Raw genomic sequence first — 19,766 nt, 5'->3', positions numbered from 1 at the left:
TATTATCTGAATATCTGTATATTTTTACTCTTAAATATCAGTATTGCATCGGCTTAGAAAAAAGAATATTGGTTAGGCTTTACTAATAATGTTCTTCTAATCTATGGTTAATGTTTGAGGCTGTGCTTTGTGATTGCCTTAAAATAAAAAGGCAACCCTGTTATTTTATCCCTACCTGTAAATATAACCAAGTAAGGTCAAGTGTAAGAAAATGCTTAAAACTGGGTTATTTTATTTTTGGACGATAAAATGCAACTGTTTTTTCTTTTTGGACCACTCCAGGTAAACAGTGTATGGGCCTGGTAGACTTGGACCGCTTGTGGGCAGCAGAGACTCATGGGTACTTGGTGCGGGTGATGACTATGGAACCTGAAAGCTGTTCACCAAAGAACAACATGCTGGTGGGAAGGCCACTGCAGAAGAGTGGACTGGAAGTCAGTGCAAGCCAACTGGAAGCGCTGGTGCATAATTAGGACTGCAAGCACCACTGTACAGCAGAGCATCTTCAGTGTGGTCAGGGTTTGATAAAGTACTCATCCTCTGTGGTTCTGGCTGTGTTATGATGGTGCTGAGAATACAACTATATTTTATCCACCCTCAACATTTTCTTTTGTTTTTTGTTTTTTTTTTTGTTTTTTTTTTACAAGCCTTTTGTAAGAAACGGCCTCAGAAAATAAAACAGATGTTTGCTTATTATTTCTGGACTAGCAAAAGTCATCTTTTGAAATCTCTTTCAGACTGAAGGTAAAGGAAATAGTGCCATGATGATGCCATGTGGAGGAGGAGTGCTTGCGGAGAACTCATCTCCTTAGTTAAATGCAATCAATTATTGGACGCATAGTTGTAAAAGAGCTCAAGTCTCTCACCAACTGCTATGTTACGTTTGTGTCTTTGCCTAAACTGTGTGATCAAGCTGTCAGCGTAAACAGAAGCTGCAGGAATTACACACCCACATTGAGAATTAAGTACACCATACTTCCACATGCTGTTTTTGCAAATAGTCTGTATACAGCCTTCTGTGATAGAACTCAGCAGTCAGCTCCCTCTGTTGCCAGGTTTTAACAGAAGAAGGAGAAATTCTGTGCTAAAAACTCATCTGCACTTAAAGATGAGATGGGGAATTATCATGATCTACATCTCCAGTGTGTGTTTGTGAGAGACTGGGGGAGGGGGTGTAGAAAGAGAGAAATTGGATTTAAACTTGTATCACATCAGGTAAAATACAGCATTTGTCATGATGGTTCTACAGAGAAACTGATTATTCTTCATAGAGTGAATGTGACTATGGAATGCGTCCCATCATACGAATATGAATATTTTATGATGTTTGTGAAAAGGTCAGTGTGCTTGATTAGATGCGCTCTGCTCAGAGCCCAGTAGATGAAAATCACACAATACGCACCATATTTCCAATCATGTATACTTTAGACATACTATAGCCCCTTAAGCTTTCATTCTCCCAGGTGAAACTGGTCATCTGTTTCTCTGAAAAATCCTGTGTTCTCACCTTTGACAGTGTATTGCGGCTACTTGAGAAATCTGGGGAGGTAGCAGGAGAGCCAGTTTTCCTGCTCACACTGAAGGGATAAGACAAGAAGGGTGTAGGCTTTTCGAGCTCATCTGAATTCAGTCAGGAGAGTCAATCTATCCTGAGGTGAATGGCCACAGACACAGCTCCTTCCAAGGACTGGAATTATTTCAAAAGGAGATGTCTGACTCCCTGTTCATGCTTGTGGCTGTGCATAAGTGCACATTACAGAAATGCATATAGGCACAAAAGAGGAGAACAAGAGTAGGTGGAACTACTTATAGCTTGTATGAGAGAGAAGAGAATAAAGAGGTGTGAAGTGGGTCGATTCAACCCAAACACCCGGGGCTGGAAGGTGACTAAACAAGACTTTTTGTTTAGACAAAATAGGTGAGATATCTGAGCTTCTTTCTATGTAAATGCACAGTGTTTCTTTACTAATGATCAGCTTCACGAAGCCTTCCTATGAGTAAAGCATGGAGTCAGAGATACACTGAGCTAAATGCATTTTTTAGTGTGTAATTAACAGAATCAGAAATCAGAATCAGGTTTATTGCCCTGTAGGTTTTCCCATACTAGGAATTTGCCTTGGTGTTGTGGTGCGTAACACTCAAAATATAGAAATTAAGAGGAAAAAAAAGTACTGCAAACTGATTGACCTCAAAACAAAAGTTGACAAGATATGAGCTGAACCTTAAACAAATGATTTTTTAAAAGTTTTTTTGGAGCAAAAGGAACCTGTGACTGAACAAATCGTATATGGAAAGTAGATTGTCATTTAGTCAGTGAGGAGTCTTTATGTATATGCTGATAATCAGCATAAATAGGCTGTGGCTTAGTGGTAGAGCGGGTCGTCCACCAATCGGAAGGTCAGTGGCTCAATCCCAACTTCCCCCAGCCCACATGTCGTAGTGTCCTTGGGCAAGACACTGAACCCCAAATTGCTCCTATTGTGCCTTCGGTGTGTGAGTGTGTGTGAATGGTTAGTTACTTCTTTGAACTAATGAGCAGTTGGTACCTGCCATCAGTGTATGGATGTGTGAATAAGGTAAATGTGATATGTTATGTGATGCGTTTTGAGTAGTCAGAAAGAGTAGAAAGGCGCTATACAAGTGCAGTCCATTTACATTAAAATAACACGTAGATTTTTTTCTATTAAACTCAGCGAACACTCTTCACATTTGTGTAGGTTTTCAAAAGCAATTTCAACTGAACAATTTGTTGCAGCAGAAAACCTCTATCAGGAAATAATGGGGCTTTCATTGTTTCATTAGCTTCTGTTATTACTTGTAATTAAAATCCAGCTCGTCTTGGTGTTTTCCACTTCATTACACTTGTAGTGTTTATGGCCGTTTGTTTGCAACCGTTTGTTGCTCCATATTTGGGGTCCCTCCCTATTGGTATGAATTTTCTCTTTTGACAGTGACCTTGTTAATGTTCAGTTACTATAACAGGCACTCATATAAAGTACAAACCCAGATGATACAAGGGGCCGCTGCTGCCCTTTCAGTTATTTTACATATCATACTAGTGCTTTTATGTTTAACACGCATTGCCACCAATGAAATGTTCATTTTAGTTGTGTATATTTTTTCTAAAAAACAATGTTGAGCATAATTATAAAAGTCGAGAATAACAACAAATTATTATGCACACATCATCTCTTTGGTTGCCTACTCAGGTATTATTTTGCACACCCTTATAAACTATTCCCTGATGCTTCTCATCCTACTTGTCACATCTGTTTTCACCTTATATATCCCCAGTTTGGGATTTCCCTGCTTTTATTCTATTTTTGCATTTATTTTCTACTTTTATCTACTGTAACATTGTCTGTTCAGAATGTAACTAATGACTCACTTTCCACACAGGGTTCATTAAAGGACGAGTTTGCCCAAATCACAGAAAGACATTTTTTCACATCTTTTTTCTTTTACCCCTGACAGTTGACAGCGTGTTTTGTGGATTGTCCAGAAGAACTTAGACATCATTTCTGAAAAGACATGTTGTTTAGTTTTTTCAAGACTTTTTGCACCACAAACGCAATTTGGTAATGTTTTATTTTACAGGTTCTTAATTCCTTTAGAATTTCCTCTGACCTTTCCTGGAAAGAACCATGTAGTTTGGGACCTATTATAGGTTAAATACAGTAGATCCAGTGTTCATTTGTTGCCTTTCCAAATACTTAATTCAAATTTATTTCTAATGTAACCTAAGGAGTCTCACAGCAGGTCAGCTGAACGTGCACAAATCTGAAATGTGTCTACAAACAAGCAATTCAACACACACAGTATAAGAGAACGAGTTTCCAATAATAAATGACTAATAAATTAATATTTGGGTTTAAATGGAGCTGCTCTTTTAAGATAATTCCTCTGGAAATCAACAACTGCTTCTAAATTCAACTAAATCCTAACTAAAAGAACTTAGAGATGGGCATCTCCTAGCTTCAGGTGATCAAACTGAAAAACTAGCATGGCTAGATACCGCTTGGGATAAGTGAGAAAATATGGATCTTTCCAATGAGTCCCTGCTGAAGAATTATTTTATTGACTGACTAAAATTCTCGAGGCAGAAGAAAATGAGGCAGACCTTTATAATTGTGCCCCCAGACAGGAAGTGCAATTCACCAGACTTTGAATATGAAGTGCTGCTTATGATGAGATAATGACCCTAATAGAATCAGACATAACCTCTTGTCGAAGAATGAGAATAATAAAGACCTAGCAATTTCATTTAGGGGTGCATCAAATTTTCAACATGTTGTGCAAAGTATAATGGGAAAATTGCATTCAAGAAAAGCAGGTGATTGCGCCTCTTTCTTTTACAATAGACCTAATGCAGTCGAGAAAATGTCTGCCACAAAGCGCAGACAGAATGTGTCTAGCTGGAATTATGTTAAAAAACATTTCAATCAAAAACATTGTGTTTCTATTTACAATAATTACAGGTCCAACAAAAGCCTTTCTATTTATTCAAGTTCTCCTCAAACTGTGTCAAACCGCTCATTTTGTGTTTTGTGTTGCTTATCTTTTTGTCCTCTCTAAATTCAGCCCCAGTAATTTTCACTGCATTGTCTTTACAGCGCGAACAACATCTACCTGGGTGGCCGATGCACCTGCGTGCCTCGGCAGGCTACGCAATTAATTAAGGCATTTCCAAAGCAAGCGCGGCACGGAGCTGCATCTGGAGCCGCTTCCTCTTGGCTGTACAGGTCATGACGTTAAATTAAAAGTCCCACAAGCGCGGCTGACTGGATATCCGCGGTGTTTACTGCTGGTTATTGAAAAGACGGGAGATAAGGTCTGACTGCAGTGGGTGCTGTTGGCTGGAGAGCCCGCTGACTGAACTTGTGAGGAGAGGAGAGGAGAGGAGAGAGAGAGAGGGAGCTGTGCTCTCTCTTCCCGGCAGAGTGCGTCCCGCTCCACAGACACACACACACACACACACACACACACACACACACATCGGGGTCACTCTACTTCCAGGCAGCGTACTGGTTTCACTCCCGCACCTCCTGGATTTCGCACATGAACAGTCGGAGGGACGCCAGCAGACCTGTCCTACCTGTGCACCTTCAGTGTGCGTCAAAGAAACTCTGCTGTTTCTTCGCCTAATTGTTTCCTCCACGGTTTCCTGCCCGGTGCTTTTGGATTACGGAGAATAACAAGCAGCGTGGGCGCGTAACGTAATCATGGATTTATGGATAAAGTTGATGTTGTTGTATAGCTGCTGCTTTGGAGCAAGTGCAGAGTTTGATGGCAGGTAAGAGCACATGGTTTACATTGTCTGCTGCAGTTTGGTCATTACAGTTGAATACATTTATAGCCTAGGCTGTTTCTGTAAAAACTGCGCCTTTGATTAAAGACAGCACTTGCTGGAGTGGCTGCAAACTGAAGCATTAATATCTCCAAACTGCGAAGCTGAATTTAGATGTGACTGAAAACATGTTGCTCCTGTGAAATTCTGTGCGCTCCACAGCGGGTTACTGATTCGTGGTCTTGACATCTCCGCTTTGTCTTTTTCAGTCTATTGTCTTGACTTTTATTTTGATGAAAACCGTAATAATCCAAGTGCATTCAAACTAGTCGGTTTTGCGCCCCAGAACACTCGTTCTGTTACAGTAGATGCAGTGTTTACATGTGCAAATATTACACCGAGCGGTTCTTGTGTTGTGCATATATCAGGCTGATTTTAAAGTGATGTGACAACACGTTGCCCAGTGCTTCATGTTCAAACACGAATCCGATGAAGTATGTGAAGACAGAGGTGTGGAGACGTGCCAGACCCCAAAGAATGCACGTGTTCGAGATTTCAATCTGCCTATAGGTGCATCTGAGTTGATGAAGGAATCATCATCATTCGTGAGGAATGATGCCAGCATTTTTTTTTTTTTTACAACCCTGCATAATAAAACCAGGTTGTAATTTAGCTATAAACCTGGCCCATTCATTTGAAACAAGTATTTAAAACCATGTATCCAAATTGTTTGTGAAAAAGTAATTTCATCAGTTATGTTCATTGGCAGAATGCTCATTTGTTCTTGTTAAAAGAACTTTCACAGTTTAAAGACGTGCAATATCAGACACTATACCCCCATCTCTTACTATGTGTCATACTGATTTTTAGAGCTCTGAGTAAAATTGGACTGAAGTCCATCCAAACAGTGAGAGAGTTACACAAACAGAGTCCTACTGCCAAATTTCCTACATCTCCAACAGAGAATGTAGCCAAGTATTGTACTTTATTTTTCCTCATGTATCTCTGTCAGACAGGCTGAGCCCCAAAGCCAGGATCCTCTCTCATGTTTCACTTTTCAAATGAATGAAACTTTTGAAGATTATCGGAGGTAATTGTTATTGAAATAGTGTGTGTGTATTTCAAAAAGCCCTTTCAGACTGACTGCCATTCCACCTGCTTGTTAATAGATTTTGACATCTGGAGGTATATAGCCTTTTTTTATTTCCTCAGCTCTTTCAATTCAGTTTTCTGCTGTGTTCAAGAGTATTTCAAAAGAAGCAATTTGGATATCAAAGGTTTCGGCAAGGAGCGTCTGTGTGTGTGTGAGAGGGAATGAAGGCAGCAATATTACAGAACACTTGAGTTGAGTATTTGCAAGCACATACTATATTATTGTTATTTAGGACATTTTTTTCTTAATTCACCATGGCTAATGTCTGTGTGACAGGCCGTGGTGTGATGAGATGTGTAGGGCTGTAACTTTCACGCATTGCCTTTGTGTAATGATCATTTACTTTAACCTAGCAGCAGCATATTGTATATTATTAACATCCCTGCTGATGGAGTGGCTTGTCACCATAGCCATAATTTGCCAATTTTTATGGGTATAAACTTGCCTGGGCCCGAGTCTCTGCTTCAATATTAATTCATTGAGAGTATATCCCCTGAGACCGATCACAAGCAAAAAAAGCCATTTATTACCTAGTCTCTCTCACTTACTGCCTTTTAGAGAGCGCTTCTAACAGGCTTATCCATCTAGTCCTGAAGGGTCCTTCACGGGCATCATTGGCAAGATCATTTTGTTCTCCCATAGCTGCACATAATATGCTTACCTGCAAATCTGTGGCTGAAAGCACTGTACTGTTGTTGTTGCCACTTTTTATTCCAACCAAGGACTCAAGGACAGCCGATATCCTGTCATGTGGCATAGAAGGCTTTGCCAAAATGAAACACATACAGTAGACATACAGGATATTCTTCCCCAGTGATGTCACTAAATTGTTAAGTCCAACACAGCCAAGCAGCACATACCAGACCTCCTCAGTAATAATCCAAAGCTGTGGACTGCTGCCAGGTTTTGTTGGCGTTGTAATATCAGACCCACATTTGGGCTTTCAGGGGTCGAGAATGAGTGTGAAAATACTGTCGAAGTCACATTTTATGAATTAAAAAATAATACATTTACAGTTTTCTCAGTGTTCAATATCTCGCATATGTCAATGCAGTGATGAAGAATGTACCAACATCTTTATTATGAGTCATAGAGAAGATTTAAAGTGTAGCCATGCCATATGTTTTCTGAGAGTGAACAATAAGGGAAGTCACACTCCACTGACTGACAGTTCAGTGTTGTCTTGCCTATTGAGAAACATGCAATCAAGTACTGTACCTATACAAGCCTTATGAACTTTAATAAATTGCCAGGTCCCAATGGAAAACTATAGCATGCAGCATTTCAGTTAATGCTGCTCTCCTTGTTGTTGTGCTGTTATATTCACTGAGCAAACAGGACAGTAACGGAGTAAGTGGAAATCAATTGAGAAACTTTACATTGTCTTGAAATGAATGCTACATGGACAATCGAACCTATGCAGACTACTACCATTGGTCACCATAACAATCTAGCAAAGTCTTCAGTCATATAAGATGAAGTATAAGTTTATGTTCAATTTAAGTATAGCGGCATAGACATTGACATGTTGTGTCCTTTATATAAAAAAAAGAGAGTTGCAGCAAGGTCAGGTCCCATTGCAAGCTTGTTGGCAGAGTCTGCTGCACGGTACACTCTGTGACCAGACACTTGTGCATTTTAATGCAATTCAACAGTCCTGTTATAGTGATTTAATATTAATTGTTGTTAACACTGTGTCCCAGTTAATTCAATGGTAATTTGTAAGGCTGCAGTCGGTGGTGTTGAAAACCCACCATCTCAGGCTACATCTAGACATGCCATGCTAGTACTTACAAACGTTTCATCCCCTTTAAAAGAAAACATCCTATAAACACTTATATTTGCAGCGCTGAGCTTGGCAGGTTCGAGCAAGTCCTTCACACCAAGATGCTACAAATGCAGCAATCAACATCTATGGGTGTTTTTGAGGAAAATCCATTTAACAGTCACGCTTTGCATGCTTCAGTATGGATTCATGGACGGATGATAGATAGACAGATTAAATTATCATCGCTCTGAATGAGGACTATACCTTCATGGTCCTGATTATCACGCTACACCCCACACCGCTCCTCTGTGAGCGATGGACTGACTACTCTTCACTGTCAGGCAGGGGAAATCGGCCAGCTCTGTATCCATTAGTAAAACAATGGAAGAAGGATGGTGTCCCCATAGTGGATATCAACCTCTCAGGTTCTGCTGGAAGAACCTGGTCTGATAGTCTGTGCTTGAGAATAGGTGTCACACGGTATGCATGAAGGGTAATAATTATCTGCTTGAGTTCCTTCAAGGCTTAGTGCAATTTAGGATCATTATTCAGAGCCTCTGGGTAATAAATACAGGTATTATGCTCACGTCCATTTGATATGCCAGCTTTCTGTTCAGTACAATATCACTGGGGACAAAATGTATCTGAAAAAAATGCTCTACTGTTTTGTTCAGTGTCACCGTTAACTCCCATTGTTGATTGAGATTAGTTCTAATTTTCAAGCCATAAATGTTCTAAGAAATGAAAACTATGTGTTTGACATTGTTGATGTAATGAAACGGTGAGCTGATGAATTTTATTAAACCCTCAGTTTCAAGTTCAGAGCGCGTTGCAGTGCACAATTGCCATGGGCTAAATTCAGCATGAAGAGAGGACTGAGAACATGAAACAGGATTCCGGGATGTGTGTGCATGTGTGTGTATTTATTGTGTGTATTTATATTTATATATATATATATATATATATGTGTGTGTGTGTAGGAGAAAGCATTAGAGGAAAATATTTGATTCAATAATCCAGGACCTGTTGCATTTTATGAAGCTCCCGTCTCAGACCTCACACCTCTCGCCCACCATCCACTGGGAGCTCGTAGGAGTTCAAACTCTGCTCCTTTGCTCATAGTCTTCATAACATCATGTGCTCAGAGTCAAATGTCATGCCCCTCTGATCCTGACATGTTGAGAAAACTTGAAGAATATATATATATATATATATATATATATATATATATTTATTAATCCTCCGGGCAAACAAAATACCAGCTCTACCACATTATCATTTCCTGCTACTGGAAAAACAATAAAAAATCTTAGATTTGATTGCCAAGATAGACCATTGACTTTTTCTTGGTTCCATCTGATTTTTATGGCTGCCTCATCTGTCTGTTGTTTCCATTTTGATAATAATTTTACATTTCATTGACCTTGGATATCCATCTGCAAAGGAATAGGGCTGCAATTGATGGTTATTTTAATTATTGATCAATCTGCTTGTTATTTTCTCAATTAATCATTTTGGTGGAAAAATTACAATTTCCCAGAGCCCAAGTTGACATCTACTGATACTGTCAGCCCAAAACCCAAAGATATTCAATTTACTCTCATAGACGACAAAGGAAACCAGTAAATTTATCGATATATAAAATTACCATCTTAATCAATTATATAAAGATAGTTGATGATTCATTTTCTGTCGATCAACTAATTGATTAATCGACAATTTAATGGGCAAAATAATGGGAATACCAAATGAGGTCATTTCCATCACATAACTTTCAAGTACCAAAGTCACACAAGATGACTACACTGGCCAGTGATATGAAGTTGATGTTAATTATCTGCATACGCTCTTGTCAGTTCTCTAAATGACATCTGGCAATCAACACTGTTAGATGTGATTTTCAAAGCAACTTGTGGCAACATAAAGACTTCCAAAGAGGCTGGAAAAGAAGAGCTGGCAGAATAACAAGTGTCAAACAATTTGCAGATTTTTTTTTTTTTTTAATGTTGCAAAAAGGAGCAAGATTGGTGATAAACACCACTAAATCACCTTCTCAGAAATTACCACAAGGATGAGTTGATACATCTATGACAGAGTTTCTAGTATTAATGTACAGGCTGCCATTTGAAGAAAAAAGAAAGACAAAGCTTTTATTCAAGGCCATTACAGCACAATGTGTAAAGAAGACAAAACCTGGACTTTTTTACAGTTACTCCTGCAGAAGACAAAGTATCTCTTTAACCCACAGAATCTTTTGAAAACTGTTAAATGTGATTGTGTAACTGGCATGGGCAGCTTTCCACAGGGAGTCATTATATGCAATGATTACTTCGTAATGTCATATAACTGCAAAGGAATATGAGACCATTAGGTTATACAGGAGCAGGCGCCCCATAGCAACATGAACTCTTCCCACACGATACCTCCGTATTCTAAGATGATAATTACCTTATGCACACTGATGAATACATTCAAGAGTGTACAAGAACATCAGGATGAAATCAGCTTCCAGTCACCAAATTTAAGTATCACTCATGAGAGGTTGTCAGATGTTTTTTTTAAAGGTGTCACCATCCTCCAAATGAATTGAGTTTTGCCACGGGCAGAGATGTTCTTGTTTTGTTTTATGTAACAAGTTTACAGTATGGCAGGACAGCAGGTGCCATGTTTGTGCATGTGTGTGCAGAGATAGTGGCATCTAAACTTGGCTGCTGTCCAGACCTCTCCTTTTCCTTTTTTGTTCTTTTCCTTTTCCCTTTCCTTTCCTTTCCTTCACTTTCATTTATTTTCCTTTTTCCTTTCCTTTCCATTCCTTTTCCCTTTCCTTTCCTGTCTTTCCTCTTTGTTTCTTTTCCTTTTCTCTCCTCTCCTCTCTCACTGTGTGCTTGGAGTTTCTCCCTGCCTGACTGCCTTCCTGCTTGCCAGGCAGCAGACAAACATTTTCCCTGGATCTGCCACTCTCACTTAGCATCCATCGGGTTTTTTTCCAATGAGGTGATTGGCAGCGGGGGCAAGCATTAGCATTTCCTCATCTTGGCGCAGAGACACTAACAGGCAGGGATAGCGGCAAAGGATGTGCCTTGAATACTGAGCAACAACCTCACTCTCTCATCAAGGCACAAAAGAAAGCATCTTTTGTGTAAAGGAAGTATATCAAGAGAGTCTCTCCTTTGTTTTATAACTGGATTACAGTGTTTCGAGCTTCTCTGTACAACATGAGATGTGCACACAGTTCAGGTCATTCAGTTTTCATATATTGGATTTATTCAATCATCTACATAAAACTCCCATGTGCTCAAGACCTCTTATAATGTTAATGAAATAGCCATCTCTTTATTGAACTGTAGGAAAATAATTCACCCAGCTTGATTTTTCCTAGCTTCCAATTCATTTATTATTTGCTAGATTTTAGAGAGCCTGGCTCTCAAAGTATGTGGCTTGGATTTTCATCAGTATCCTTAAATGGACTCATTCCTTTGCCCTATTCTCTCCATAAATATGTGGTGAGCCTTGGTACAGATAAAAAGGTAATCCACATGCACTGTCTGCCAAGAAGCTATTTCTTGCTCTGAGCAGAATAGAACATGGTGTAACAAAAACATCCGGCTGTAATTTCTCTTAGAGGAATTGCAGTGCTTGGAAAATAACTTATATCTCTATAAACACTAATACATGCCTGTTCTCTCTGTAGCAGGGATATTATCTTCCACTGTCATGAAATTGTCTGATAGATTCTTTAAACATACGCTACAGGAACACATACTCTGACATGCATTAATGTAATAAATTGAGATAGAAAACATACTGTACTTTCAAGGGCACCAGGCAGTACATGGCTTCTAATCTTGTCTCACAAGCCTTATAATGAACACAACAGTAATGTGGTCTTCTCAGATGTGTCAGTGGTGCACTGATGCACACTGAAGGCTAAATTCAAATGAGGTCTGGCAGGCTTTCAACACAGGTCTCCAGTTTGACATCACACAAACCAACACAATCGGATGTGCTATCAGTTTTATTTCCATGATGCAAAGAAAATCTGCTATAGCAGAGCAGTGAAAAGTCCGGTTTCAGCACCCTGAGAAAATGTAGTGTGAGTTTTATATTTTATATTAATTGCTATTGCTATAGCAACTATTTAGAAAATACATTAATCGTTTTATCAAGCAGTAATGGAAAACATTTCCTGGTTCGAACTTATAAAATTTGACTATTTGCTGCTGTACTTTGTCTTATCTGATGGTAACTCTTTGCATTTTGGTCTGTTAGTCAGATGGGAGCCAAATATCACTGCTGTATCACAGCTCTCACTAAAAAGGTGCAATTTTATTTTATTTTCTTGCATACTCAAGTACAGTACATGTGGTAGAATATGGGCCCTTCAGTGCTATTGTAGAGCTATTATATATTTAAAAACATCGACACAAATTAGTCAAGTCAAGTCAGTTTTATTTATATATAGCCTAAAATCACAAATGTGCCTCAAAGGGCTTTACAATCTCTACAACATATACAACACCTTATATCTATCTAGGAAAACCCCCCAAAACCTTTTGACAGATTAAAAAAAGGTTATTAAAAGTTACTTTTATTCATACATGAAAAAACATTTTGTGTGTACACTTTTATATTTTCTCTCAACAGCAGGAAAATGAAAAGAACCATGTGAATGCTTGGAAGCCTCCCTCCAAACAACATTGAAAAGACCCCTGCTTTTCATTAAGACATTTTAATTGGCTGTGAACTAATTATGTCATCCTCTCACAGGTGGCCACGGCAGATGGCCTCGTCCAACGGCCTGTGTCGATACGGGGCCAGGGTGGACTGCTGCTGGGGATGGACGCGCCGCTCCTGGGGTCACTGCCAGCGTGAGTGCCACCATGCCTGCTGCTGCTGCTGGGGGCAAACAGGGCTAACAAGGTTGCGAGGTTTCAAGCTGGGGTCAAACATGCTATTAGACAGAGAAGACAGTGTAACACTAGCAAAGTAACTAGAGGTTTGGGGAAACACACACAAACATGCACATTGTCACAACAGCACAGCTAATGGAGCATCACACCTGGGACAATCTTTGAGTAAAGATTGATGGTAATGGCTGGTTGGAGCGGAGGACCGTCTAACATTTATATTCACACTGCGGGTGGCCATAATGATAATGAGGGAGAGACTGTAGCTGCAGGTGGACACATTCAAGGGTAGACAGGAGATTGATTATAGATCACTACTGTGCAAAAATAAGCTAGCTAACACTGCCAGAACAAGAAAAATCAGGAACAGTGGTGAGAAACCAATCCATGGTGTTGTCAGGTGTACAGACCTCAACTCATCGGTATATTCAACAACGCTACTTAAAGGATTCAGAGGATGTGTCCTGTCATTACCACACGCCTGTGTAAGATGAACTGTATGAAATATTAACACGTCACATTATCTACATATTTACATTGTGTAAAGATCCTCTGCTCTCTTGTAATGCTACCCAGGGATGTGTGAATATACTACCATGGGTTTCAAATCTGGCTAGTTGCCCCACAAATGTCACATCCTTTGCATGGCTTGGTGCCTGTGCTGGTATAGCTGCTGCTTTGCTGTGGAGGTTTAATCAAGAAGGGGTTAACACATAAATAGCACTTTTCCACAGCAGCAAATTAGCATCGTGCAACTTGAAGGAATGGTTAGATGTTTTGGGAAATATACTTATTTGTTTCCTTGCCAAGAGTTAGATGAGAACATCAATCTCATATCTGTCTGTTCAATATGAAGCTATAGCCAGCTGTCGATTAGCTTAGAATAAAGACTGTAAACAGGGGGAAACAGTTAGCCTGCCTGCCCTAAGGTAAAAAATCTAAAGCTCACAACACTACCAATTAAGACAACAAGAAGATATAAATTAGTGAGTGTTAGAGGTGCTGGTAGATGTATTTTTTTTTTATCTTTGGACAGAGGCAGGCTAGCTGTTTCTGTTTCCAGTCTTTATGCTAAGCTAAGTTAATTGGCTGCTAGTGGCAGCTTCATATTTAGTACTGAGAGAATGGTATCGATCTTCTCATCGAACTCTTTGCAATGTGTATTTCTTGTATTACTTTAACGTATAGCCATTGTCACAGGTTCTGGTTTTGTTTCCACTGTTCTCTGCCCGCTTCAGGCATGTGTTCTTAAAACTCAAATTCAGCTGTGCTCAGGAAGTGATACTAAATCCAAGTTCCAGACACTGCCAGTGGGCGCAGGCAGTGCTGTCAATTGTGATTAGTTAAGCCACTGTGTCATCACATCACAACAAAGGACGACTACAACAAACACAAGAACACAGCAGTAACCAACATTTGACTACTGTGACCACTTGTTGGACCAACATGCCGTTGCAGATGCTCATTTTCTTTCCTCAGACTTGTAGCTTTCACAAGTTGATCCTTCAATTTATCGCTCTCCTTTCTGATGTTGTCCATCCTCTTTTGGAATGCTTTCCGTCTTCATTGGCATGCAACTTTCCATCTCAAATTCACATAAAAATTAAAGAAAATCAGGGTCAATCAATTAGTGCCACTTCTTCTATCATTGTCCCACAACTGTACTTGCCTACCAAACAATTCATAAAAATGACAATGTCTGTCCCATTTTTAATCAGTATATCCAAAGCGCTGTTGCCTTTTCAGTGAAGAATATCTAAAATGTCTCGGTTTGTAAAACACAGTGGAAACACAAAGCAGAACGTAGCATCACAGCCTTACAAAGTTATTGGAAGCTTCTTTTCATGGGTTGTTAAGTTCCTGCTGTGGAAAAAGCTAAAAAAAAAGCTTCATAACGCTGCATGTTGGTTCTGGCCACATATTTATAGCTTAATATTTATTAATACACTCATTTTGTGTTTTTCATTGAAATGACCATATTTTGATTTATGTTCTTATATATTGAAGCTCATAATGCCATGCTGTACTGTAGCTGACCTTTTTGCTTAACTCATTGTATTTTGTTTTTTGTTTTTGTGGGAAATATGTCACACACTGCTTGTTAGGTCCAAAGGTCTGTGCTGCTGCAGCTAAAAGATTGCTGAATTTGCTGGGTTTAGCAGCTATTTTTCACTCACATTTCATGTAAAAGTGGCAGAGTGCCATCTTTTCACTTGATGTTGGAGTTCACTGCAAGATTTTTTATTTTGTTCTGGAGAACACAAACAGTATTACTTGAGTTCATGGCCCAAGTGTTTTGTATTCCTTTTAGCTCAGCCAGATTAACCTAAGGTCTTTGCAAGACAAATCTGCTTTTTATCCACATCTAACTTCATGTCTATTAGAAACAAAATATGATAATTTTATTCTTACATAAACACTTGGTTGGGAGTCAGAAAAACAACTTATGCTAGTGGTTTATGGGACAGACCCAGACTTGTAGTTTGAGGGGGGTGGATTTCATGGTTGTAAATTAGAGTTTTGTTTTTGTTTTTTTTTTACAATAGTTGGCCTTGTTCAAAAAACCCCTATCGTTTCCCAAGGCCTTGACACTTGAACTACACAGTCTGTGCTGCAATGATTTAAGTAAAAGCACCACTGTTTTACTCAGACAGCTCAATTGTATCATTTGATAGTGTTTGTTTGAACATGGGGCCAGACTCAGCAGTAATCCTGGCAGGAGTCAGCCGTCTTAGTGCCCAATACCTCCCAGTGCATCTGCACTGGGCTCTCTGCCTTTACAGCTTCCCATGTTCAGAAAATTCAAGGTGGAATAGATGTGGGTTTTGGATGAGGACGAGAGAAGAAGATGACTTTATTATAACAGAGGCTTAGATTAGGGGGCAAGACATGATTCATGGACTCATATTTTACCCATTTAAAACCCAAACATTAATCAGAATTGCCACAGCACATGCCATAGCGTCGTTACAGTTCTGCAAGACAAAACATTAATTGTTTTGCTTCTAGAAATCAAGGGCGATGATACATCATAGATGACATTCATTTAATAAGAAATTAACCACAGACATTAAATGTCATGTTTGCATCAATCACTCGACCAGCCAAACAGCAGTGTGTGAACATGTTTTCTTTGTTGTTCTTGAGTCCCACATGTTCCATGTTGAGCCAAAAATATGAGCTAATTTTGAATTTAGCTTAACCACCATATCAAGCTGCTATACAATACTTTCACTCCACCCCTTTTATTTCAACAAAACTATATCTGCTCTGTGAGTTAAATCACTCAGTGAGTGCTTGCCTTAATGCTTCCAAATGCTCCTGACTGGGTGCACAGCTCAAATCCATTCACTTGAGACTACAATCAGTATTCCATCAAGTCTGTAAGGTGCTGATTTAAACCTTGGAGGAGGGAGGTGGAAGGTTTGGGAAAGAAAGGAAGGGTAATCATGGGTGTGTATGTGTGTGAGAGGATGCAGTTATTACAGATTTCAGGTCTTGGTAAGTTTTTGTGGCGATAGAAGAGATTAGATTGGTGCTATTGGATTGTGGCTTTCTCAGCCACAGAGCTCAACGATCAGTTTGTGCAACTTCTCTCAAAGAATGAGAAACTTAATGGATCAACCTTGATTTTTTTTTTAAGCTCCCGGAACTAAAAGAGTGAGCGAGAGAGGAGAGAAAGGACTAAAAGTTGGAGAAAGTAAAAATCCTGAGGTGTAAGGAAAATGGTTTAGAGGTAAGGAGAGATGATTGCTGCTAGAGTGGGGGAGAGACGTCAGGAGAGGGAGACAAGTGAAAAAATCAGGCAGATGGAGAATGAGAGAGAGAAGCTTTAGATTTATAGTAAACTGAAGCTCCACTTATAATGTTCTGACAGGCCATCCGGCAGTCAGAGCCACACTTGAAGCTACTTATTCTAACCAGCTGCCATCATGAACATTTTACTGCCACTGGGAGCATTTGAACATTTGTTCAGCAATTGCATTTCCAGTGTAATACCGTTTATAGTAATACTTTTAATGAGAAATATGATAAGATGGAAAACACAGTCTAATCAACAAGTTGATCTCACTAGTGTTTGTGTCCAAATGGTCCTCAGTCAGTCATAGCAGATCTGTGAGGTTGTAAAAGAGACTGACTTTGAGTTGAAGCTAATTTCATCCATATAAGATGTTTTGAAAAGCAAAATTGTTAGAGCTTTTACTCCGAAAATCAAGAAGACAGATATTCATAAGAGGACAACTTCAGGAACTGACTAAATAACTCATGATTATACAGCCCAGTGTTCATCTGAATTACGTTCATATTGGACAATTCTGCACCTCAATTCATGATTATGTCCTATACAAACATTTAGTGTCAATGCAGGCAGTAGTGTGCACTATATGTAGCAAGGTGAGGAGTAAGGGTGTGAAGAAAGGGTGGGGTGGTGGATTTGGGTGTAGTTCCTCCACCTTTCATGCAGGAGACAGAAGTCTGTGTCCAGTCACAGGCCTACAATTAATGTTTTTTTTTTTTCTTTTACTGTGCCTAAACCACAATTTTTCCCTAACCTTAACTAAGTGATTTAGTTGCCTAACCTTAAACATACGTAACCGTTGTTTATTTGCCATAACCACCAGCATTCCTAGCATTAGCCATATCAATATTTTTAAAAAAGTAATCCAGTGATTCATCATTAATCTTCCATAGAGATTTAAAAGGAGAATGATCAAAATCAAAGCTGCCCTCTTAAACACATTGGCATTGAACATTAAAAAATATGTCATTGAATGTAATCTTGAGTTTTTCAGAATCGTCTAATATCAACGTTCTTGTTTGGAGATAGGGTTGGATTGTACTCAGACTGATACTGTAGTCACAAAAATGAAGACTTGAAACTTGACTTGGACTTGACTGACTGAATTACTTTAGTGACTTAACATAGCTTTGAAAGGTAAACATTCAAATGAGGCTTAATTTTAATGGTCAGAATTCAGAGAGCTGAAAGGCTTTAACTGACTTGCAGTTTGCTTATGAAGACTTGTTACTTGATTTGGACATGTCTCAAGGGCTTGACTTGTTTTTGATTAACCTGAGTCTTCCAAAAGGCTTAAAACCAGTTCTGGTAGTAAGACATACATTTATTTTCTCTGCATTGTAAATGAAGTGGGTTAAATATCACAGCCATAGATCACACATTATAATTTCCTCAGAGGTCCTGGTGGATTTTACAAATTCACTGAGAACAGGATTTAGTTTGATTGAGGGCAGTCTTTGTTTCGAAAAATGGTATAGACAGGATTAAGGCAGGACTTGTGAATTGGTAATTTGAGCGATGAAAGCGGAAAAGTGATACCTCAGTTTAAGTAATTCACTTTATCACGATTGGCTGTGTAGTTTCCTTGTCTGTTCTACTTTCTTTCATGATCACTGGGCTGTAAAGGCCCATCTAAAAGTGTGCCTTTTCATCTGCTGAGGTAATAAGGTGAAAACAAAATGGAAGGGTTTTCTTGTAAAATTAGAAGCAATATTTGCAGAAATAAAAGGCACATGTTCAGAATTACTTGAAGTAATTCTTTCTTTAAAGGCACTTTGAAAGTGCTGAATATGTCTAAAGCAATCTGTTCACAGTCAGGTAGCTGCAGCATTTATTTTATGTTGAATGGCTGTGATCTCATTGAATGATGTTGGTGGTGTTTCCATCCTTCAGTGCTGTGATGTAATTTAAGAGAGAATTATAATTTTACTTTCTCACAGTGTGTGAGGGAAGACTGCTTAATTCACTTTTACATTCAGATGTTAGTGATAAGGAATATGTAGTTAACATTTTCAGAAATAAGAGAGCATCCCTGGAGACAGTTGTCTTTATTCGTACATCATTTGAGTTATTAAAACTCAATTATAAATGCATTCAAAATGTACCTATTGCCTAGCAGCAAATGGGAATATGTGTGACTCCAGAACTCCAGACTGTGTGTGTGTGTGTTTTTTTTTTTTGTTTTTTTTTCCCAGGAACGTTTGCATGTCAAAATGAGCAGGTTCTGCCCTTTAACGTCATGTTTATTTATTTTTTCTCTCAAAGACTAAAGAATGCCTGCAACCTTTGTTTGTTTGGCTATTTGTTTTGCAGCTCTCTTCGCCTTAACTCACAGAGTAGCCGGGATAAGGTGCCAGCCCCAAGGTTAGCTCCACATGTTTCTTGAAATAATCTTGCTAGACATGTATTGCTGGGGGGCACATCCTCTGAATCCTGGGCTCACTCCCTAATAGAGCCAAGCTCCCTCTCCCTTCCCACCCAACACCACTAACACCTCATGCCCCCTTGGCAGCAGCCATCTTCTTCCCTCTGGCCTCAGATCTATGCAAACAGCTTATACTCTGCAGACCTGATTTCACCTGAAGCCATGTCTAACATGAATTATGCTGAAGTTCTTCGGTGTCTCTTTAAGATTCAACTGCCCCTCTAGTCGACCCCTTAAAATACTGATGAAACCCTTAAAGCTGAAGTCCATATATTTATTAAATGAATACATCAGTAATATATCCATCTGTGTGGTGCGGAGTAAAAACTGAGTATTTACTGTGGTTGGGGGTGCTCTGCGTGTGTAACTACATAGAAATCTTGATTGGGTCAGTCATGTTAAGAATGCCAATGCCATCATACTTCAT

At 39.2% G+C, this 19,766-nt stretch overlaps 2 protein-coding genes across 11 annotated transcripts in view; both read left to right on the top strand.

The window, feature by feature from the left end:
* The window catches only part of gstcd (glutathione S-transferase, C-terminal domain containing), a 46,946-nt gene extending 43,519 nt beyond the window's left edge, over positions 1 to 3,427 (top strand). For 3 of the 4 annotated variants that reach the window (XM_044189784.1, XM_044189785.1, XM_044189783.1), the window contains one exon: positions 283 to 3,427. In XM_044189784.1, coding sequence (XP_044045719.1) covers positions 283 to 473 — 191 coding nt within the window. In that variant the 3' untranslated portion in view covers positions 474 to 3,427. The remainder of the gene's footprint in view (positions 1 to 282) is intronic. The other variant, XR_006377393.1, reaches the window with a different exon arrangement.
* Positions 3,428 to 4,704: 1,277 nt separating this feature from the next.
* The window catches only part of npnta (nephronectin a), a 46,160-nt gene continuing 31,098 nt past the window's right edge, over positions 4,705 to 19,766 (top strand). Inside the window, exons 1-3 of one of the 7 annotated variants that reach the window (XM_044190147.1) lie at positions 4,705 to 5,293; positions 12,976 to 13,076; positions 19,228 to 19,278. In XM_044190147.1, the coding sequence (XP_044046082.1) occupies positions 5,223 to 5,293; positions 12,976 to 13,076; positions 19,228 to 19,278 (223 nt within the window). In that variant the 5' untranslated portion in view covers positions 4,705 to 5,222. The remainder of the gene's footprint in view (positions 5,294 to 12,975; positions 13,077 to 19,227; positions 19,279 to 19,766) is intronic. The other 6 variants (XM_044190145.1, XM_044190149.1, XM_044190146.1 and 3 more) reach the window with 6 other exon arrangements.

Source organism: Siniperca chuatsi, linkage group LG3 (assembly GCF_020085105.1).
Source record: "Siniperca chuatsi isolate FFG_IHB_CAS linkage group LG3, ASM2008510v1, whole genome shotgun sequence".
Lineage (NCBI taxonomy): Eukaryota > Metazoa > Chordata > Actinopteri > Centrarchiformes > Sinipercidae > Siniperca > Siniperca chuatsi.
The sequence above is the reverse complement of the archived record's forward strand: the minus strand, read 5'-3'. Positions and strand labels throughout refer to the sequence as shown.